Consider the following 17,491-nt stretch of genomic DNA (forward strand, 5'->3'; position numbering starts at 1 on the left):
GCCCTTACTTTTATCTTATTAGATGAAAACCATACATGGAACAGAATAGCACTTCATTATTTTCACCTTCAAACCACTTTACATTTGTTGAGTTAATCCTCAGAAAACCCCTGAGAGGCAAGGAAATATTATTAACTTCCATTTTAAAATGGAGAAGGAAGGAGAGAAGTTAATGACTTGTCCAAAGCCATGCAGGGATTTTTTTCAGAGTGAAGTCAGAATCCAGAACTTTTTTTTTTCCACTTGCAGCCAGAATCAACACTTACTGAAGCCAAAGGGCATCTTCAATGACTTCTGTCAGTTTTAGATCAAGCCCTCTGTCCTGAACTGAGACCATTTTCTTTAAACACAGCAGACTCGCTGTTGTAAATCTTGTGCCCTGTGACAAGGTGGTAATACGAGGGAATTCCAGGGAGGCAAATGAGGGAGAAATCCTCCTTCCACTCTTCCAAGATGTTGGAGTAGCATAGCCTAAGAACCTCAAGTGTTTGAGTCGCTACTCTATAAGGGTGGGACAAGGAGAGCTAGGTGCTCTTACCCTAATTCCAAAGAGCCTCTTCCCACAGCTTCTCCAGAGGTTTCAGCTAAGTATGCCTTTTGCGGTCTAAAGACCTAATCCAAAAGCACTAAAGTAGAGAGAGACTCCTTTTGACTTTAGTGAGCTTTGGATCAGGCCCATGGGTTTTCTCTTTCTTCAGCAAAACCATTAGTGAGACGAACTAATTTATTTGACAGAAAAAGTAGTGTGTGCAAAGTAAGGAAAAATTGTAGATCCTTTCCCATTCTCAGCCTCTAGCTGTAAAATTTGATCCCAGCTATTCCTCTCAGCCTGAGCCATTGGCTCAGCATGTGTCTGAGCAACCTCATAGTTGTCCTCAGGAATTATACTGATTGAGCCTGATTCAAAGCCTACTGAAATTAACGGGGGACTTTCTGTTTACTTTACTAGGCTTTGAGTCAGGCTCACAATTCTCACTTTAAACTATTAGTAATCTTTCAGTGAGTTAAATCCAAACCATTTACCTGTTTGACTTAAAGCCAGATAAATATTCCATCACAAAATATGGTGAATGCCCAAGGCTTTGTATTATTTAGTAAACCACTTTACAGGATGAACAATGATGCATGCATTTATTTTCATATGCCTTTATATTTCCTAAGATTTTCTAAAAATTGTTTCTGGTAATTAAAAACAAAAATCCTTTCTCTTTTCTTTTCTGTTTAAAGGTTGCAGGCATTGTTGGCCGCGCAGACCTACTATGTGCCCTGTTCTTTTTGTTGTCTTTCCTTGGATATTGTAAAGCATTTAGAGAAAGTAAGCATCATGTTTGCCTCTAATATTATGTTACATATTTTGTATGCAGCTTTTGTAAAATATAATAAACTAAAACATCAGCTTGATGTAAACAATATCTGTTTGATGTTTAAATTCTCAGGATATATATATATATCTGTTTTAACTGGCATAGATCACTAAAGGATGTGGAAGGCTTATTTTACATTTGAGACTGTATCTTGTGGAAAAGATTTGGTGTATAATTGTTCTGTTTGTTAAATAGGTTTCCATTTCATGAATGTAAAGGAATCAATCTATTAAACAGGTGTCTTTGGTATATAAATTACAGATTAACCTTTCTTTTGGGCAAGAGTGTCATAATACTGGTATTGTTTAAACAAGAACGAATTTTGAAAGCCTTATTTGTATTTTTAATATATGGTTGAGTCTGGCTCACGATACTCATATGAGTAATTCCTCTGAATTAGTTGGAAATGTTTGCATATGTACAGGGTGAGTAGAATTTGGCTCACAGAAGGCAGGCTAGAGATGTACTTTATAGGCTAACTGAATCAGAGACACGAGCTTTCATGAGCTAGTTTCTGATGAAGTGAGCTCTTGCTTATGAAAGCTTATATGTCTCTGCTTCAGTTAGTCTATAAAGTGTATTTTTACCATGGTTTCTGCTTCACTTTGGACTAAGACAGACGACTACTAGGGGTGTGCGAAATGGGCCGTATTTGATTTGGATTTGGATTTGGCCCAGATCAGGGACAGTGACTTGATTTGTCGATTTGGATTACTGTCCCAAATTCGATTCGGCCAAATCTGAATCTGAAGATTTGATGCCGATTCCGTGAATCGGTGATTCAACCATAGACACAGCTTGAAATGTTTTTTCTACATACCTCGAGATACCAGGTATGGGTCATGAATGCTGCGATGCTGGGGTGGATGGAGCGTCCCACAAGAACGAGGGGGGGGCCCTTGCATTCTCGGCGGTGAACACGGAAGTGGCCCGGAGGCACCAGTCACTAAGTCAGAGGGGTGGGGCTGTGCGCTCCCTGGGGGACCCAGAAGTGGAGTGGAAGTGCTTCTGGTCCACTTCCAGGTCTGCTGCCAAGTGCACTGGGGAGCCCCCCACACTCCAGTGGGATGCTCCATCCACCCCACCATCGCAGCATTCATGAGCTGCCTGCTATCTTGAGGTATGTAGAAAAAACATTTAAAGCTGTGTCTACATCAGAATTGTCAAATCTCTCTGAATCAATTTAGAGAGTTCCAATTTGATTCAGAGAGATTAAAAGTTCTCTTTATTCTATTCAGGTTTGGAGATTCAGTCACCGAATCGGGCTGAATCTCCACCAAATCAAATTGGGGACCAAAGCTTTGCACAGCCCTAATAACTCTCTTGGCCTATAGTGTTTTGATCATGACAACTCCATGATTTTAATATGTACAATTTTTTCAAGTGAATTCTGCTGTATTGTTGAATCTGAAATTAGCTTAGCAGTTGCATGTATTTTGATTTGAAAAAAATATCTCAGGGCCCTATTTAACAAATGTTTATACACATATATGAATGCAAGATTATATGTATATATGGAGCATCACAAACCTGGCATGTTAAATATGTCTCTCAGTGGGAAAACTTGTGTAGGGACTATTTACTGGGTATGTGACTTGCTTTGATAGAACAACTTTGTAATATTGATTGCTCGTGAAAATATTGTCCAATTTAAGACTGGGTACTTAAATGGCATTTTAAAAGTTCCTGTTTACTTCTCAGGTGGGTTTTTTTTTGGTTTTGTCTAGCTTGCGTCTGTACCAACAAAAGCTTATCTGAACCAGAAAATAATCACAAAAAGAGTAGCCCCAACACCATCTTGTTGGTTGGTATTTACTTCTATATTCACTTATTTGGGTCATGAAGAATCATGCATTGTATTTTTCTGTATTCATTCTGTAGTAAATCAGATTAAGGAAGAAACCATCACTTAGAAAAAATAGGGACAAATGTGTTTTCAGCATGACTGTTAGAGGCTTTAAAATAACATAATTATACTGGCTTTACTATTATGAATAGATCAGACACAATTAAAAATTATGTGCGATTTTAGGTTATGCATATTTGGAATTTTTCTGCAATAACAAAATGTTGGCTTGGCGACTTTAAGAAGGATGAGTCACTTTATTAGCAACCTTGGGCTGAAATTTCTGGCCATTATGTACAACAGGAAACCTTAATTGTGGAGGGAGGATACCAAGAACTGCTTAGACTGGCTATTGAAGTTGATGAATTGCAGGCAACTGTTTTCATTGTGCTTCTGAAATGGAAGAAAAAAGTATATTGCAGGGGAAAAATTTATAAAAGAAGCAGAGTCTTAACTAATTTGATCTCTTTTCCTTGGGGATGGAATTTGAGAACTCTTTTTATGAGTCAGTCATTTGCAGAGGCCAGGGTGTTAATCTTTGAAAGTGCAGAACTTGTGTGGTTTGAACAAATTCCTACTAAGTATTGAGCAACAGTAGTATGTTGCGTGCTTATCATTGTGACATTACATCAATACTAGTGACCTTAAGAGTACTTGATGTGCACAGATATAGTTGGTTTTTATTAAGATAGTTTATCAAAGATAATCTGTTCTGCCAGTATTTACCTTTCAGATTTAATTCAGCTCTCCTAAGGCTCATAGTTAGGGACGTACCAAATTTGCATTTTGCAATTTTCGCAAAACCCACAAATTTGGTAGGCCCCCCTTTGAAAAAGTCTGATTTCCATGAAAAACAACTAGCAAGAGGTGGTGGGGAGGGGAAGAAGCTGCAAAGAGAGATATGGGAAGCCCTGGCAACCTGAAGCATGCTGGGGGGTGAGAAGGAGAGATGCAGGAGAGTTTTGTGGCAGAGTGCTCTGGCCAAGGGCCCTGGAAGTCCTGCTCCTCCCTGGAGATTGACAGATGGCTTTGTCTCTATCTCCAGGGAGAGGTGGGATTTCCAGGGCTTCTTGGTCAGAGGCATGGGGGGACCCACTGTGCAAATGACACCTGACAGCGCCAGGACTGCAAAATCCAGAAGCAGCTGTCGCAAATTAGGTCGATCCCTACTCATAGTGGCCTTTGACATGCCTTGTACCTAGGTTATGTACTTCTGGCCCACTGATATTCTGAATTCAGTTTCTTTAGTCTACATACCCATGAGTAACTGCCTTAGTTTATTAGCTAGAGATCCAGGCCATGGTGGGAGAATATTTTTAAAATACGATGTCAAATACTGTGAAATCTTCACAGCATTTGAGTGATTTAAGAGGCTGCTTCTTCCTGTAAGTTCCATACAAGTTGCTACAACCTGGCACTGAAATTCTAGTATGTGTTTTCTAATTTGAAAAGTGACCTTAAAATGCCATTGTGTAAGGTCTTTGATTGGCTTAATGCTTTCCAGACCAAATGTGATTAATTTGAAAGTAAAAAAACCAAACAAGCAAAAAAAGCTTTTTCCTGCGTACTGCCCTTGCAAACTCAGCTTCCAGTCTTAGACCTAACCTAGCTTGCACCTTATTGCACCAATAGTAACAATTTGCTGACCAAAATAGGCACTCAGTGATATCTGCCCAAACCTGCTGCCTGAGATGGTTTGCACAGTTCTGATTAGAACTTTAAAAGATTCTCTTAAAGAGGTCCAAACACAATTCGGGTTCAATTCTTTCTCTTAGTTGTGTTGGTTCGGCTGAGTTTGTGGGAGTAAAAAGCTGATTTGAAGTATGAAACTTAGCTAATTGGGCTCTGTGTAGTGAGGGGCAAGGCTGTAGGGGGGATATATTTAATGGGACCAGCTACATAGTTGAGAAAAAAGACAAGTTTTTGAATGCAAGACTTTTTTTTTCCCTTGGGTCTTGCTAACTGCTATGCACACAGGACCTGAGACTGAATGTCATGCATTCAAAAGCTTCCTGAGGAAGTGTCATGCATGCATTTGAAAACTTGTCTTTATCCCAACTATATTGTTGGCCCAATAAAAGATATCAAATCCTTGCTTCTTACATAATTTCTGGACCATCATGGTTTCAACATCACTGTTGCACTGTAATGCCCTCTGAATAGTGACAAAGTATAGACCCATGAAATAAAAGGCAACATTATTACATGGTTACTTTCAGAGTAGAATTATGCTTCAGATAATTGAAATAAAGATTTTCCTACAGCAGGCAGTGAAATAATCTTTTTATCTCTCTAAACTCAAAGTGTTCTCCTGACACCTGCAAAGTTACTGTTTTAATATGCCTCGTAATTGAAACCTTGTAGACATAGCTGATGGACATTGGCAATTCGAGGCTCACTTAGCAGTTGCCATTACATCATCTTCTAGATCAAACCAACATGAGAATTGTCTTTGTCAATAAGATAAAACCATCTTTTTTTAGTTCCCTCTTTGGGAATCTTGTGTTTCTATCCATGCCGGAGTATTACTTGATATCCTCTGCAAATATTAACTTCCACCAATCTGTGCCAGTGTATTTTCTCTCTCTTCCAAAGCTTGTGTGCAAATATATTGCCTATAGTAATTTTGCATTAGTATGTACACGGAGTAAGAAGATTTGGAGAGAACCTAGATGAAAGTAAATTTTTTTCCTTAAGAAGCAGACATACAGAGCCCTTGTTATTAAGAGTCATATAGGATAGACTAGATAGTGTGTCATGCTTACCCAGTGTTTGTTTTGCATAGAGGAGCAAAAAAAAGTTGTTTTTAGTTGGGAAATGAGACTGAGAGGGTTTTGGGTTAGAGTTGAAGCTGCCCTGGAGGAGCTGTAATATTGAAACTGTTCCAGGGGTGGAAAAGCAGAAAAAGTTGTCAACTTGGAAGTCCTTCAAGAGAGAAGGAATGTCTTTTGTGTAGTTTTAATTTATATTGTATGTCTGTTTTGGTTCGTTTATGACTTTTGCTGGATTGTGGGACAGATAGTTTCTGTTTTAACTGAAATGTGCCATATTATATTTTTAAAATATGCAGCAGCATTTAATACAGGATATGGATTATGAGTGTCTTATGCATTCTGGTTCTCACTTGTTCTTATTCTCTTTATGGTGTATGATGTCACTAGAACACTTTCACAGAACGGCACCAGTGGGCTACTTGAAAGGCTACTACTCGGTTTTTATTTATTCTCTCCCTCTGTTTTCAAATATATTTATCTAGAACTGAAAATCTGCTCTATGTGTTTGGAGAAAACAAGAACTGACAACTATTTGGCTAGATTTTGTAAGGCAGTAATGAATTATTAACTTTCTTAAGGTCATTGAACTTTAATGCACCATACTTGGGAATTAATAAGAAGGCCTAGTGTAGTGTGCATGCTTCTTTGCTTTGTCTTCACCTTGTTATCAGTCTAGTTATATGAGTTTAGTCTGTGGATTTGTGATGACATGATACAGGATGATATTATTAACTTGTGAAATTTTGACCAAGGTAATAACCAAGGGATCAGTCCTTTGGTTCCTACATTCCTAAAAGGTACTCTTCTGGTTTGTTTGTTTTTCCTAAAGCTTTTGGTTAATATTCCTTTCTACCCACCTCTTACTATCAGTAATGTGGCACTAATATTCAGTGTATAGCAACATAAATTTGCATAGTTTTACCAGTCATGCATTTTTTTTAAGGTGGGAATCTTTTTCTGTGAGAGTAATTAGTGTTATAGAGGCATAACTGATCATCTTCACACCCTGGATAGCAGCTCCACACAGGGCAGTGACAGCTGCTGCACCACTGATAGTGGCAGTGGCTATTTTTATTCCCTACCCTTAAGTATATCACCCAGGCCTGCTGCCCTGGTCGCCTCTGCTCAGTTATGCTACTGGTATTATACCACTGAAGCATCCTTTATGAAGCTATTTCTGTTGCTTGTTTTGCAATTGGTAAATATAACTGTTCCTGGCTATTAAACAGTTGGGGGGCTGATTTTCAGTGACGTGTGCGTTCATGTGCCCTCATCTTGGGTATTTCCTTTGTGCGTGGCTATCTCTGCAAATCTAGTCCCTTATTCGTAATCTATACAGCTAAAATAATGGTCATTTGTATGTGTACTATTAAATGACTGTTTCATATCTCTTCAGCAAAGCTGTAGTTCAGCAGTAGATGAAGCTATCACTTTGTATTGTACTTTATATTATATACTTCAGTTTGAGATGCTTGGAATCTAGAGATCTATTGAGACCTTGACAGACAATGTGAGAACCACACTTCCTACCAGAGTTACACAACTAAAAGAAAACATTTGTTAAACTGAACAGCAGTTCTGTATGGATTCAGAGATCTGGAGAGGAATTGAGAAGCCTTGATTTTACAAAAGCAGTCAGTTTACATTGAAATTGCAGATACTTACCTGGTATCTTAAGAGTAGGAAGTTTTTGTGTTTGATCACCAAAGTTTAAGGCTAAGTCCATTAGATAAGATTGTTATGTAATGGAGCTTTATAGATGAACATGGCTTGAGGGAGAAAAAAAGGCAAAATCTACCTATCTTAACCAGAAGAGAGGATGTGTGTGTCCATCTTAAACACAAGAGGGGGGTGTGTGTGTCTTACTCTAAATAAGTGCTTACAATACTTTCTTTCTGCTTTTATTGTCCACTTCAAAAATTGGTTTATTAGTTCAGGACACTGTGAAACTGCTTTGAAGCACACAAATAAATGTAAAGTTCTGCAAAGAGAAAAGAGTGTACCTTCCTGAATGCCAAGATACAGCTCCTGACCACCCCCACCCCTAAGCATGGCTGTTGCAACCTTAGATCCAAAACTGTCCAGTTACTATAGGAAAAACCTAGGATCAGTTAATTCCACAGCATGAGGCACACTGTGTATGCAAAATTACTTAGGCATGTCAGCTTGTCAATCTGAATAGATGACCACCCCAACATTGTTTGTCTTAAAAAACCCCAAAAAAACCTTGTGGGTTTTCCACTGAATCTCTTGGGCTTTCAGACTTACCTACTTCTAAGAAGGGGCAGCCTGGAGATCCTTTTATAAATATATGGAGACACTAGATTTCTAACTTTCAGAACAGAAATGTAACACACACTATGCTTCTTTGGCATGCTTACAATCTTCCCCATCTGTTAGGGTGGCACTATGCCCACTCACAATATGGTGTACTAGTTTCAACTAGGCACAGGTGCCAACCAAAGATTGGTTTCGTTTTCTGACAGAAGATCTTCCTAGTGGGAAGCAGTTCAGTATTAGGGGAATGTGCTTCATTAAACTGATTGCCTCTGTTGGCATGTCTGTATCTTATAATAATAATAATTAGCACTTATATACTGCTTTAAATTTTCAAAGCCCTGTTCAAAAATTAATTGATTAATGGCATTACTAAATTCCTGTCTTCTGTATCTAGTTTTCTAGGCTAGCTCAGTACTGTTTTTTTTCTGCACAGAAGAAAAAGTATGTGCACATATTAATCCAAAAACAAACACGAGATAATATTTTCTTTGTCATTGGAAGATTCCTTCCATGAAACTTAATCACAGACTAATGACATTTCATAATATTGCATCTCAGTATCTGACAACATTGTCCTTTAAAGACCGCAAGAAGAAATAAAGCAACTAAAATTTTAGTTTTGTAAGAGAGGAGCTTGATATTTATTTATCTTTTTATGCTGAGTATTTTCACTACCTTGGGATGCTTCTGCTTAAGCCTATGTATACCTCACATGCTTAGGCAATTCTTCTGAAAACTGGAAATGTGCACATGATAGTGATTCTGTCTCATGTAAAAAAACAAAACCAAGAGTGGCAAATGCCAAATGAGGGAGATGGCAACATCTACTTTGTGTTGTAAAAATTTGAGCTGAATTTCCCTCTGCATAATAGGGAGAAAACAAGGCTGGAGAAAAGTACCAAGGAGCCATCAAGTTGAAACTTTTTAAACTAAGTAAATCTAGGTAAATCAGATAAATCTAGTCACTCTGTACATATTTCTGTTCCAAACTACTATAACCCTTCAGCTGGCTAGGAAGAGCCAGATTCAACAAAGTGTTCAGTGATGTCAACTCAAGAATGTATTTGCCTAATTTAATATTAGTTGCTTATAAATTGTACAAATTTCAAAAATCCTTGTATACAAAGTTTGCCTTTCAGATTCTCTGCCTATAATGAGTTACTATCATTTGAGTTAATAAAGAGCTTTGTGGATCTTACTTATGCAAGGGACCATATGTGCTGAATGTTATTGTTATTGAGGGTTTTTTTTGTATGGACAGTTTCTATCCTGCTGTAGAATATCATAATTAACTTCAGCAGAAGAGTCTGGTGGGATGAAATGTCGTATCAAACTGTATTTGTATATCAAAAAATGGGAAAGGAAAAAGAAAACAAATCGATCCCTTTTCCCTTTAGAACCATCCCCCCCAAAAAAAAACCCATATCAAAACAAAAACCAAAATCAAAACTTGAATTTTGAATTTGTTTCCCAAGTATTTTTATTCAGACACAGAATATGAGAAGACATGACACTGAATTTTATAAGCAATCATGTTTTGTTCTATTAAAAAAAATCAAATGTACCTCTGAAGTCCAAGCCATATGATATCAATCTAATACATAAAATATATATTTCTATGATGCTGATTGGCTATGATGGGGATAAAATATATGCCTGCTTGTGGTGTCCTGCATCAGCTGTCAATGATTGTACTACCTTAAGGACTCCCATTCACAGTCTCTCCCGCCCTCATTCTCACCTTACTAACCCCAGAGTTCTCATGTGGCTGTAACCCATGCTTCCTGATTGCATATGTTAACTTCTTCACTATGGGCCCTTCACCCAAAGTGGCATTAATGGGCTCCATCACATTCCATTGCAGTATTAATGAAATGTGATGCTATACCTGCTGAACTCAGCAGTTTTAGAGGTGCTTTTAGCAACTTGTGCTTTTGCAGATTAAGCAACAGTTAAAATGGGAATCATATGGCTGACACTTCATGTTTTCATTAGGAGGATTTTTGCTTTCTTCTCTGGTAGCTTAAAAGGGTTGCCATTAATAACTGACCTGTAGCCAAGGATAATAAGTTTGTGTCTAATGATTGGGCTTTGCAGAAATATGTTGTAGAAACTTGTATGGAGCCACACAATGTCTACCAAAGGGGGAGATTCCTAATGCATCTGTGGTCTACTACTAAATCCCTGGGGCCAATGAACAAATGCCGGCATATTGTTGTTCATTCCTTCTACACCTTTCATTTGGCAGGGTAGAGAAGATTTTAAGAGAAAGTAAACAGTATTGCATTTTTTTGTTTCTAATGCCAATTTAAAATATTATAGCCTAAATTATGTCATATTTTACATTGACAGATAAAGAAGGAATCCATTTTTCTGTATTTTGGGTGCTGGTGAGTGTTCTTCTAGGTGCAATAGCCATGCTGTGCAAAGAACAAGGAATTACAGTACTGGTAAGGGTTCTCATAAAAGCTAGACTCAACGTCCATAAGCTACTTATGTAGAAAGGGGGGAAAGTTTCTCCACATCTCATTGCATATTCCCTTTCTGCATGCAAATCCCTAGCAGTGCCCACCCACTTAGCAGTGGGGCTCAGTAATAGCCACCTTCTGTGTGGGCTGGTCTGGCATGACCCCCCACCCCCGCCACACACACACAATTCCTATTCCCATTGTAACTTACATCAATGTAAAAAGTCCCTGGCATGCATTACATTTGTAAATAAATAAATGTAATGCAACATGCCACATGTTCAGCCAATTTATGATGCTATAAAATGGCCAACCAGCCACAAGATATTGCACAGGAAATGTCTGGCAGTCTGAGGTCTGGAACCCATATGGGAGTTCCAGATGCCAACAGTTGTTGATGGTCATTTTAGGACTTTGGACAGCCTCAATCCAACCCCAACAATGAGCTGTCTGCATGGGTTGCCACGTTCCCAGATGGGGGAGCCAAGGGCCCCAAGGGCTTCCCCCAGTGGAAACCTTGCAACTCTTGCATTTGGCAATTTTTTAAAACTACATTTGAAGTGTCAGGTTTCACCAAAGCCACAGACTTGCTTCAGCCCAGTACTTCAAAGTTCCTAGCCCCACAGCTCCTCAGCCTAACAGTTTCTAAAACCAGGGCTGACAGTTGGAGGTATGGGTGCATATTGATGTATGCATCGTGCCAGGTCTCCAGCTGGCTCTGGGGCTGTCCAGAGCCAGGGCTGACGGTCATTAGTTTGTTGACCCTGACCTCAGACAACCCAAGCTTTAGGACTACTTTCAGCCCAATCCTTGAGGGCTGTGGATAGCGCTGTTGCAGTCAGGATCTGAGGAATATTATGCCCCATCCCAAACACAGCACATCTTGCCATGCACCCCAATTACTCCATTATTTTAATGTTAGCCAGGGGCTCAAGATTGGTGCAAATTATACTAGGGTAAGTGTTTTTGTTTTTTCCTGCCCTCATGCTCACTGTTCAGGCAGATCTGCAAAACTAGTGGTGATGCAGTTCATGAAGGACATAATTAGCTGAAAGAGCAGTTTATAGAAACCTGCTCTCTTTTTCTTTATGACACTGCCTGGTTATAAATAGTTCTTCTGCTTATGTATAATGTTTGTTGATTCTCTTTTCATTTTGTTTTTTATTTAAAGACGTAGCTAGGTAAATGGCAGCATTCTGGTGGGGCGGGAAGGGGATTCATATACTTCTGCATTTTCTTACTCAACTGAAGTCATCCTATTTGAAATGACACAGTCAGACTCCTGAGATGTACAATTGGGAATTTACTTCTATAGCTGGGGAATGGCCTTGGCTGTAACTGGAAGGGTCAGAGCATCAGAAACAGGAGTTTGTAAACAACAAATATCCTCATGTCCTTGCTTATAAAGAGAAAACAAATTGCAGAAAACATCCTAGAGCATGAGAGCTGCCTATACACGTGCTCAGGGGTGAGGGGCTGTCTCAATTAAAGCAGTTCCCAGAGACCTGCTCTAATTAAAATGCCTCACTATCATGTATCTTGAGCCCCCATTCATTTAAAAAATGGTTGTGGGATGCTTTATTTAAACCTCAGTCAATGAGGTTTAGATAAAGTGGCCCCACAGCCATTTTAAAATGTGCAGGGGCTTCCACACGTGACAGTGAGGCGATGCTGGAGCATTCTAATTAGAACATGGAGCAAACTCGATTAATCATGTCTGCTCTGACACATTCTAAATATGAACTAGCACATGTATAGGCAGCCAAAGAGAACTGTGTTTTAAATGTGGCAATCACTGAAAAAATAAAAGCATCTCTGTTTTTCATAGTGACTTGAAAATAAGGGTCTGTAGTATCCTCCATCCTTGGGATCTTTTTCAGAGAGGAACTTTGTTGTTGTTGCTGCTTTTGTTTATATATATTTAGCCTCAGGATGAGGGAAAACAGGTTTAACAATCAAAAGAAGCACAGGCCAGAGGGAGTAAAAATGAGGGGTCAAGAAGGATCTTGTAAAGCATACGAAAAGGGAAATTATCCCATGAAGAATATCCCTTTCCAACAGGACTCCTGCCTTCTTTCCTTTCTCAGTGAGCCAGCAACCTTATGCTTCCCATGACTCCAAGCTCTGCACCAGTTTCCATCTGCTCCCTCTAGCTGTTAGAAAGAGACTGAGCCCCTCTACTAGAACTGTTTATCTCCTGGCTCCCTTTAGGCCTTAGAACACTAGCAAACCCTGAAGGTATTAGGGTATTAGCTGTATAGCTGTGGTATGTAAAGATTCCTGAATGTTTCTGGAAGGGTAGGAAGGCTGCTTAAAATGGAATATGCAATTCAGTTAGCATGTTGGGAAAAAAAAGGTCACTAGAGGCAGATGTGCAATGGTGAAACTGAGCTTGGAATATGATGCTATCAGAAGTCCTTTGACTTCAGTGGAATTATTCCTGATTTTAATTATTTTATTTTTATGGTTTCATCCTGCAAAGTGTTGAATACTTTCAAATCTTTTTCAGGTTTCTAGAAATAGATGCCATAGAGCACTTTGCCAGAGGTTCTGAGCACCTTGCAATTTCAGACACTTTCACTGGTAGAATTTCAAACCATATCGAGACTGGAGTCTCTCTAACTCTGTCTAGCCTTACTGTGATGATCTGTACACCTTTGCAAAGAAAAAGGTGGTTGACTCCATACAGCTCCCACCTTATTAGACTACTAAGACATGCTGACAAGAGTGAGGATGGCAGGGAGGAGGTGGGGCAGTATTTTTATGTTCCTGCCACACATGCACAGGCTGGCATAGCATGGGGGTGTTTGGTACACTTCCAGAAATGGTGGAGCAGTTGAGATGCTCCACTTGCAGGCTGAAGGCCACATAATGATAGTCTGCTCCTCTGAGGCAGGGTTCTTTCCTTCCCCTCTGACAATGACGCCATGTTACTGCCTGTATCAGAATGTATCCAGAGTTTGTATCCCATTTATAAACATAATTAAGATGAGTACTGATTCATTGTAGAAGTAGCATTTTATAACAACTGTTTAAAAATGTAATTATTTCTCCTTTCTCCTCCTCCTCCTGGTTATTTAGGGTTTGAATGCTGTATTTGATGCTGTGGTGATTAGCAGACTAGATATTTTGGAGCTTATTCACAAGGTACTGCATAAGGACAAGTCACTGGAGGTGAGTGTGCTCCATTTCTGATCAGTCTTGCTATCCTGACAATCCTGTCCTACAAGAGAAGGATGCCATTTTACAGTCTTGCATAAATTGGGAGTTAAAAACTAGAAGCAACTTTAGGGTAAGCAAAACAAGGCAATGATCCAGAACCTCTTTGCAGTGATAATGGTAGTGTGCTTGGGTTTTGGCTGGATACAGCAGTGATTGCACTCCATAGATTTTTCTTACAACAGTATTTAAAAAGATGCTGCCTAAGTATTGGGAAACCTGGTTACTGTGTGTAGTAGAGATGAGACCATTCTCTCCAGTCAATAACCAGGAAACAAAAATTGATGTTCAACACATATCTCTCTGACAAAGTGAAGAGAGGTCTATTTATTCAGGTTCACAAAACAGCTTTTAAATAGAGCGTAGGAAAGCAAGAGTTACAACATGCACAGAAATCCCTTCTAGAGTAGATTTATCTCTTTCTGCACCCAACTGAGGAATTTCACAAAGCACAATACAAATTGCTAAGTGCAACGGAGTCCTAATATCTAGGCCTAGGAACAATGAATGAAAATCCAGGTAATCTACAAACAGTCACTAAGGGGTGAAAAGGTGGCACTAATTCATCCATTACCAGCTCAGTTAGAATCTGACACTTCACCTATGCAAATTCCATAAATAAAAATAATTGGACAAATATTTGACAGCTACTAGGTAGTCCCACAGGAAAGGATAATAAACTAATCACCTACCCCTCCTATGGAGGGTTCAACAAAGCACAAAAAGTATAATCTGACCTTACATAGAGGGGAAACTACAGAGTGCTTCCCTGGGGTTTAGTTTAAGCCTCATGTTGCTCCAGAACTGTAAAGGATGAAGTATGAATAAAAGTTCTTGTGGCGTTTAAGGAGGAAACTCAGTAAGTGCAGGTGGACACTGTAAAACTGAAACAGCTAATTTGAACAAAACTAGCTGATTGGAAGGGAGTAAGTTTGAGCAGGAAAGAGAAATGCTGGGAGTTGAGCTCCTGCTGACTAATTTAGAAAAACAAGGTGTTTTGAGACATGCAGGTTGAAAACCTGAAGACGTTTCAGAGGTAAAGTGGTGGAAATGCTTCAGAGGCAAACTTTTTATGAGGAATGCTCTTTACATGCTAAGAAACTGAAGTGTTATGTTTTTTATTCCCAACATTAGATTGTGGCTTGCTGTAGAAAATGTCAGATACCCACCCCTTTTTCATGGAACTATGGATAGAAATAGTGATGTCAGATTAACTTTTAGCTTTTACCACCTCCAGAGATCTGTTCCAATTAGAGGTGAGATGATATATTGGTCCATATCAGATCAGTACTGATAAAAGGAAAATTGGCATTATTGGCAGTTGGCTTTTTTGGCTGGTGTAACTGATAACGTCACCGATAAATGCCGCATGTGTGCAGCTGCAGCATGCGTACAGCCAGGAATGCAGTCAGGCAGTTTGGAAAGCAGTGTCTGGCTGGTTAAGTCTGGGGGTGAGGGAGAGGGATGCATGGGGGGCGCAGATCGAGGCCCCCACAGTGGGGGAGGGAATGGGGCTGGGGCAGAGGAAGGCGCTGCTCAGGCAGGGCAGGGCATGGGATGGAGTTGTGGGCAGCTCATCTGGGAGGGGGGCATTTCCCCATCACTGTGCGCACCCTGGGGGAGACATGGAGGATACGTGTTCCCCACATTTGTACATGGGGTGAGGGTGGTCTGCCCGCTGTGGGCTTGGGGCCAGGGGCTGTGCTGGTCTCTTCCCAGCAGAAAGGCTGTGCTTTGGGGGTGGGGGGGGCAGGTGGGTGACAGCAGCGCTGTTGGGAGGGCAGCCTAGAGGGCGAGTTACAGCCGCCTCAGTTTGCCATAGCCCCCCTCCCAGTGCTGCTACTATCCACCCCAAACGCATCCCCAGCCCACCCCCCCCCCCCCCGAGCATTTTATGAGCTAGTACATTGCTCATAAAAAGTTTACCTCTGAAATAGCTTCAGGTTTGCAACCTGCATGCCTCAAAACACCTTGTTTTTCTAAATTAGTCAGCAGGAGCTCAATTCCCAGCATTTCTCTTTGTTGCCCAAACTAACCCCCTTCCAATCATCTAGTTTTGTCCAACCAGCTGTTTCAGTTTTACAGTGTCCATCTCCACTTACTGAGTTTCCTCCTTAAACGCCACAAGAACTTTTATTCATACTTCATCCTTTACAGTTCTGGAGCAACATGAGGCTTAAGCTAAACCCCAGGGAAGCACTCTGTAGTTTCCCCTCTATGTAAGGTTAGATGAATACTTTTGTGCTTTGTTGAACCCTCCATAGAAGGGGCAGATGATTAATCTGTTATTAATAGCTCTCCTTTCCTGTGGGACTATCTAGTAGCTGTCAAATATTTGTCCAATTATTCATATTTATGGAATTTGCATAGGTGAAGTGTCAGATTCTAACTGAGCTGGTAATGGATGAATTAGTGCCACCTTTTCACCCCTTAGTGACTGTTTGTAGATTACCTGGATTTTCATTCATTGTTCCTAGGCCTAGATATTAGGACTCCATTGCACTTAGCAATTTGTATTGTGCTTTGCAAAATCCTTGAATTGGGTATAGAAAGAGATAAATCTACTCTAGTAGGGATTTTTTTGCATGCTTTAAGTCCTGTAGCTCGTCCCTTTCCCTCCCTCACCATGGGGGCTTTGATTTGCCCCCCATCTCCCCCGACTTACTGGCCAGCCACTGTTGTCCAAACTGCCAGGCGGCATATCGGCTATCAAATCAGTATTGGCCGATATGGCTGGTTAATAATCGGCCATCAGTATCAACCAAAAAAATCTTTGTTGTTGCACCCCTAGTTCCAATGTCTGCATAAGATTTTAAGTCTTCATATACGGGCAGTTTGAAGCATTTCATAATTTTTATCTTTCTAGAAGAGCTTAAAGAATCATTAAATTTCTTTTTATTGGAACAGAGTCATCTGTCTGTATCTGGAATTGTTTTATAAAAATGTGTGTGTGTGTATTTATTGCACACATGCGCACACACAAAACAGAATGCCCAATTTATATATAAATAACAGAAAGCAAATTAACTGTATTCAATTATAAAAAGCATCCCACCATAATTAAATGTTCACAGGACATAGTCATTCATTTTCAAAGGAAGTATTGATCCACCCAGCCCCCTGTATACATAATAAAAGCTATACCTTGAAACCTTTGTCAAAAATTGATTTGTGAAATCACACAAACTCACTGAAGACTTTTTTTAGAAGAGATGCTTCTTAAAGAAAACTTGTTTCCATTGAAATCGATTAGCAATAACATTGTTTGCAATATTTTTTTTCAAATCAGTCAGTAGAGACCAGAAAAATATAAATGGAGAGAAAACTCTCAGACTTAGGCTTTTGTTTTCTTTATTCTCGTTCATTTTCTATGACTTAATATGCCAGTTACCATACAAATGGAAGGCACAGTTCCTTTCCTGACATATTCTATTCTGAATTTGTAACCAATAATGTTTGTTACAAATTTATGAATGTGTGCCGTTCTTCCCATATCCATACACCATGTAGCTGAGAATTTTGCTTGGTGAGAGTTGGGGG

At 39.7% G+C, this 17,491-nt stretch overlaps 1 protein-coding gene across 1 annotated transcript in view; it reads left to right on the plus strand.

The window, feature by feature from the left end:
- TMTC4 (transmembrane and tetratricopeptide repeat containing 4) overlaps nt 1–17,491 on the plus strand; it is a 74,653-nt gene that overhangs the window by 20,672 nt on the left and 36,490 nt on the right. Inside the window, exons 5-7 of the mRNA XM_019529702.1 lie at nt 1,228–1,315; nt 10,617–10,714; nt 13,814–13,906. Coding sequence (XP_019385247.1) covers nt 1,228–1,315; nt 10,617–10,714; nt 13,814–13,906 — 279 coding nt within the window. The remainder of the gene's footprint in view (nt 1–1,227; nt 1,316–10,616; nt 10,715–13,813; nt 13,907–17,491) is intronic.

Source organism: Crocodylus porosus, unplaced genomic scaffold (assembly GCF_001723895.1).
Source record: "Crocodylus porosus isolate Cpor-Errol unplaced genomic scaffold, CroPor_comp1, whole genome shotgun sequence".
Lineage (NCBI taxonomy): Eukaryota > Metazoa > Chordata > Crocodylia > Crocodylidae > Crocodylus > Crocodylus porosus.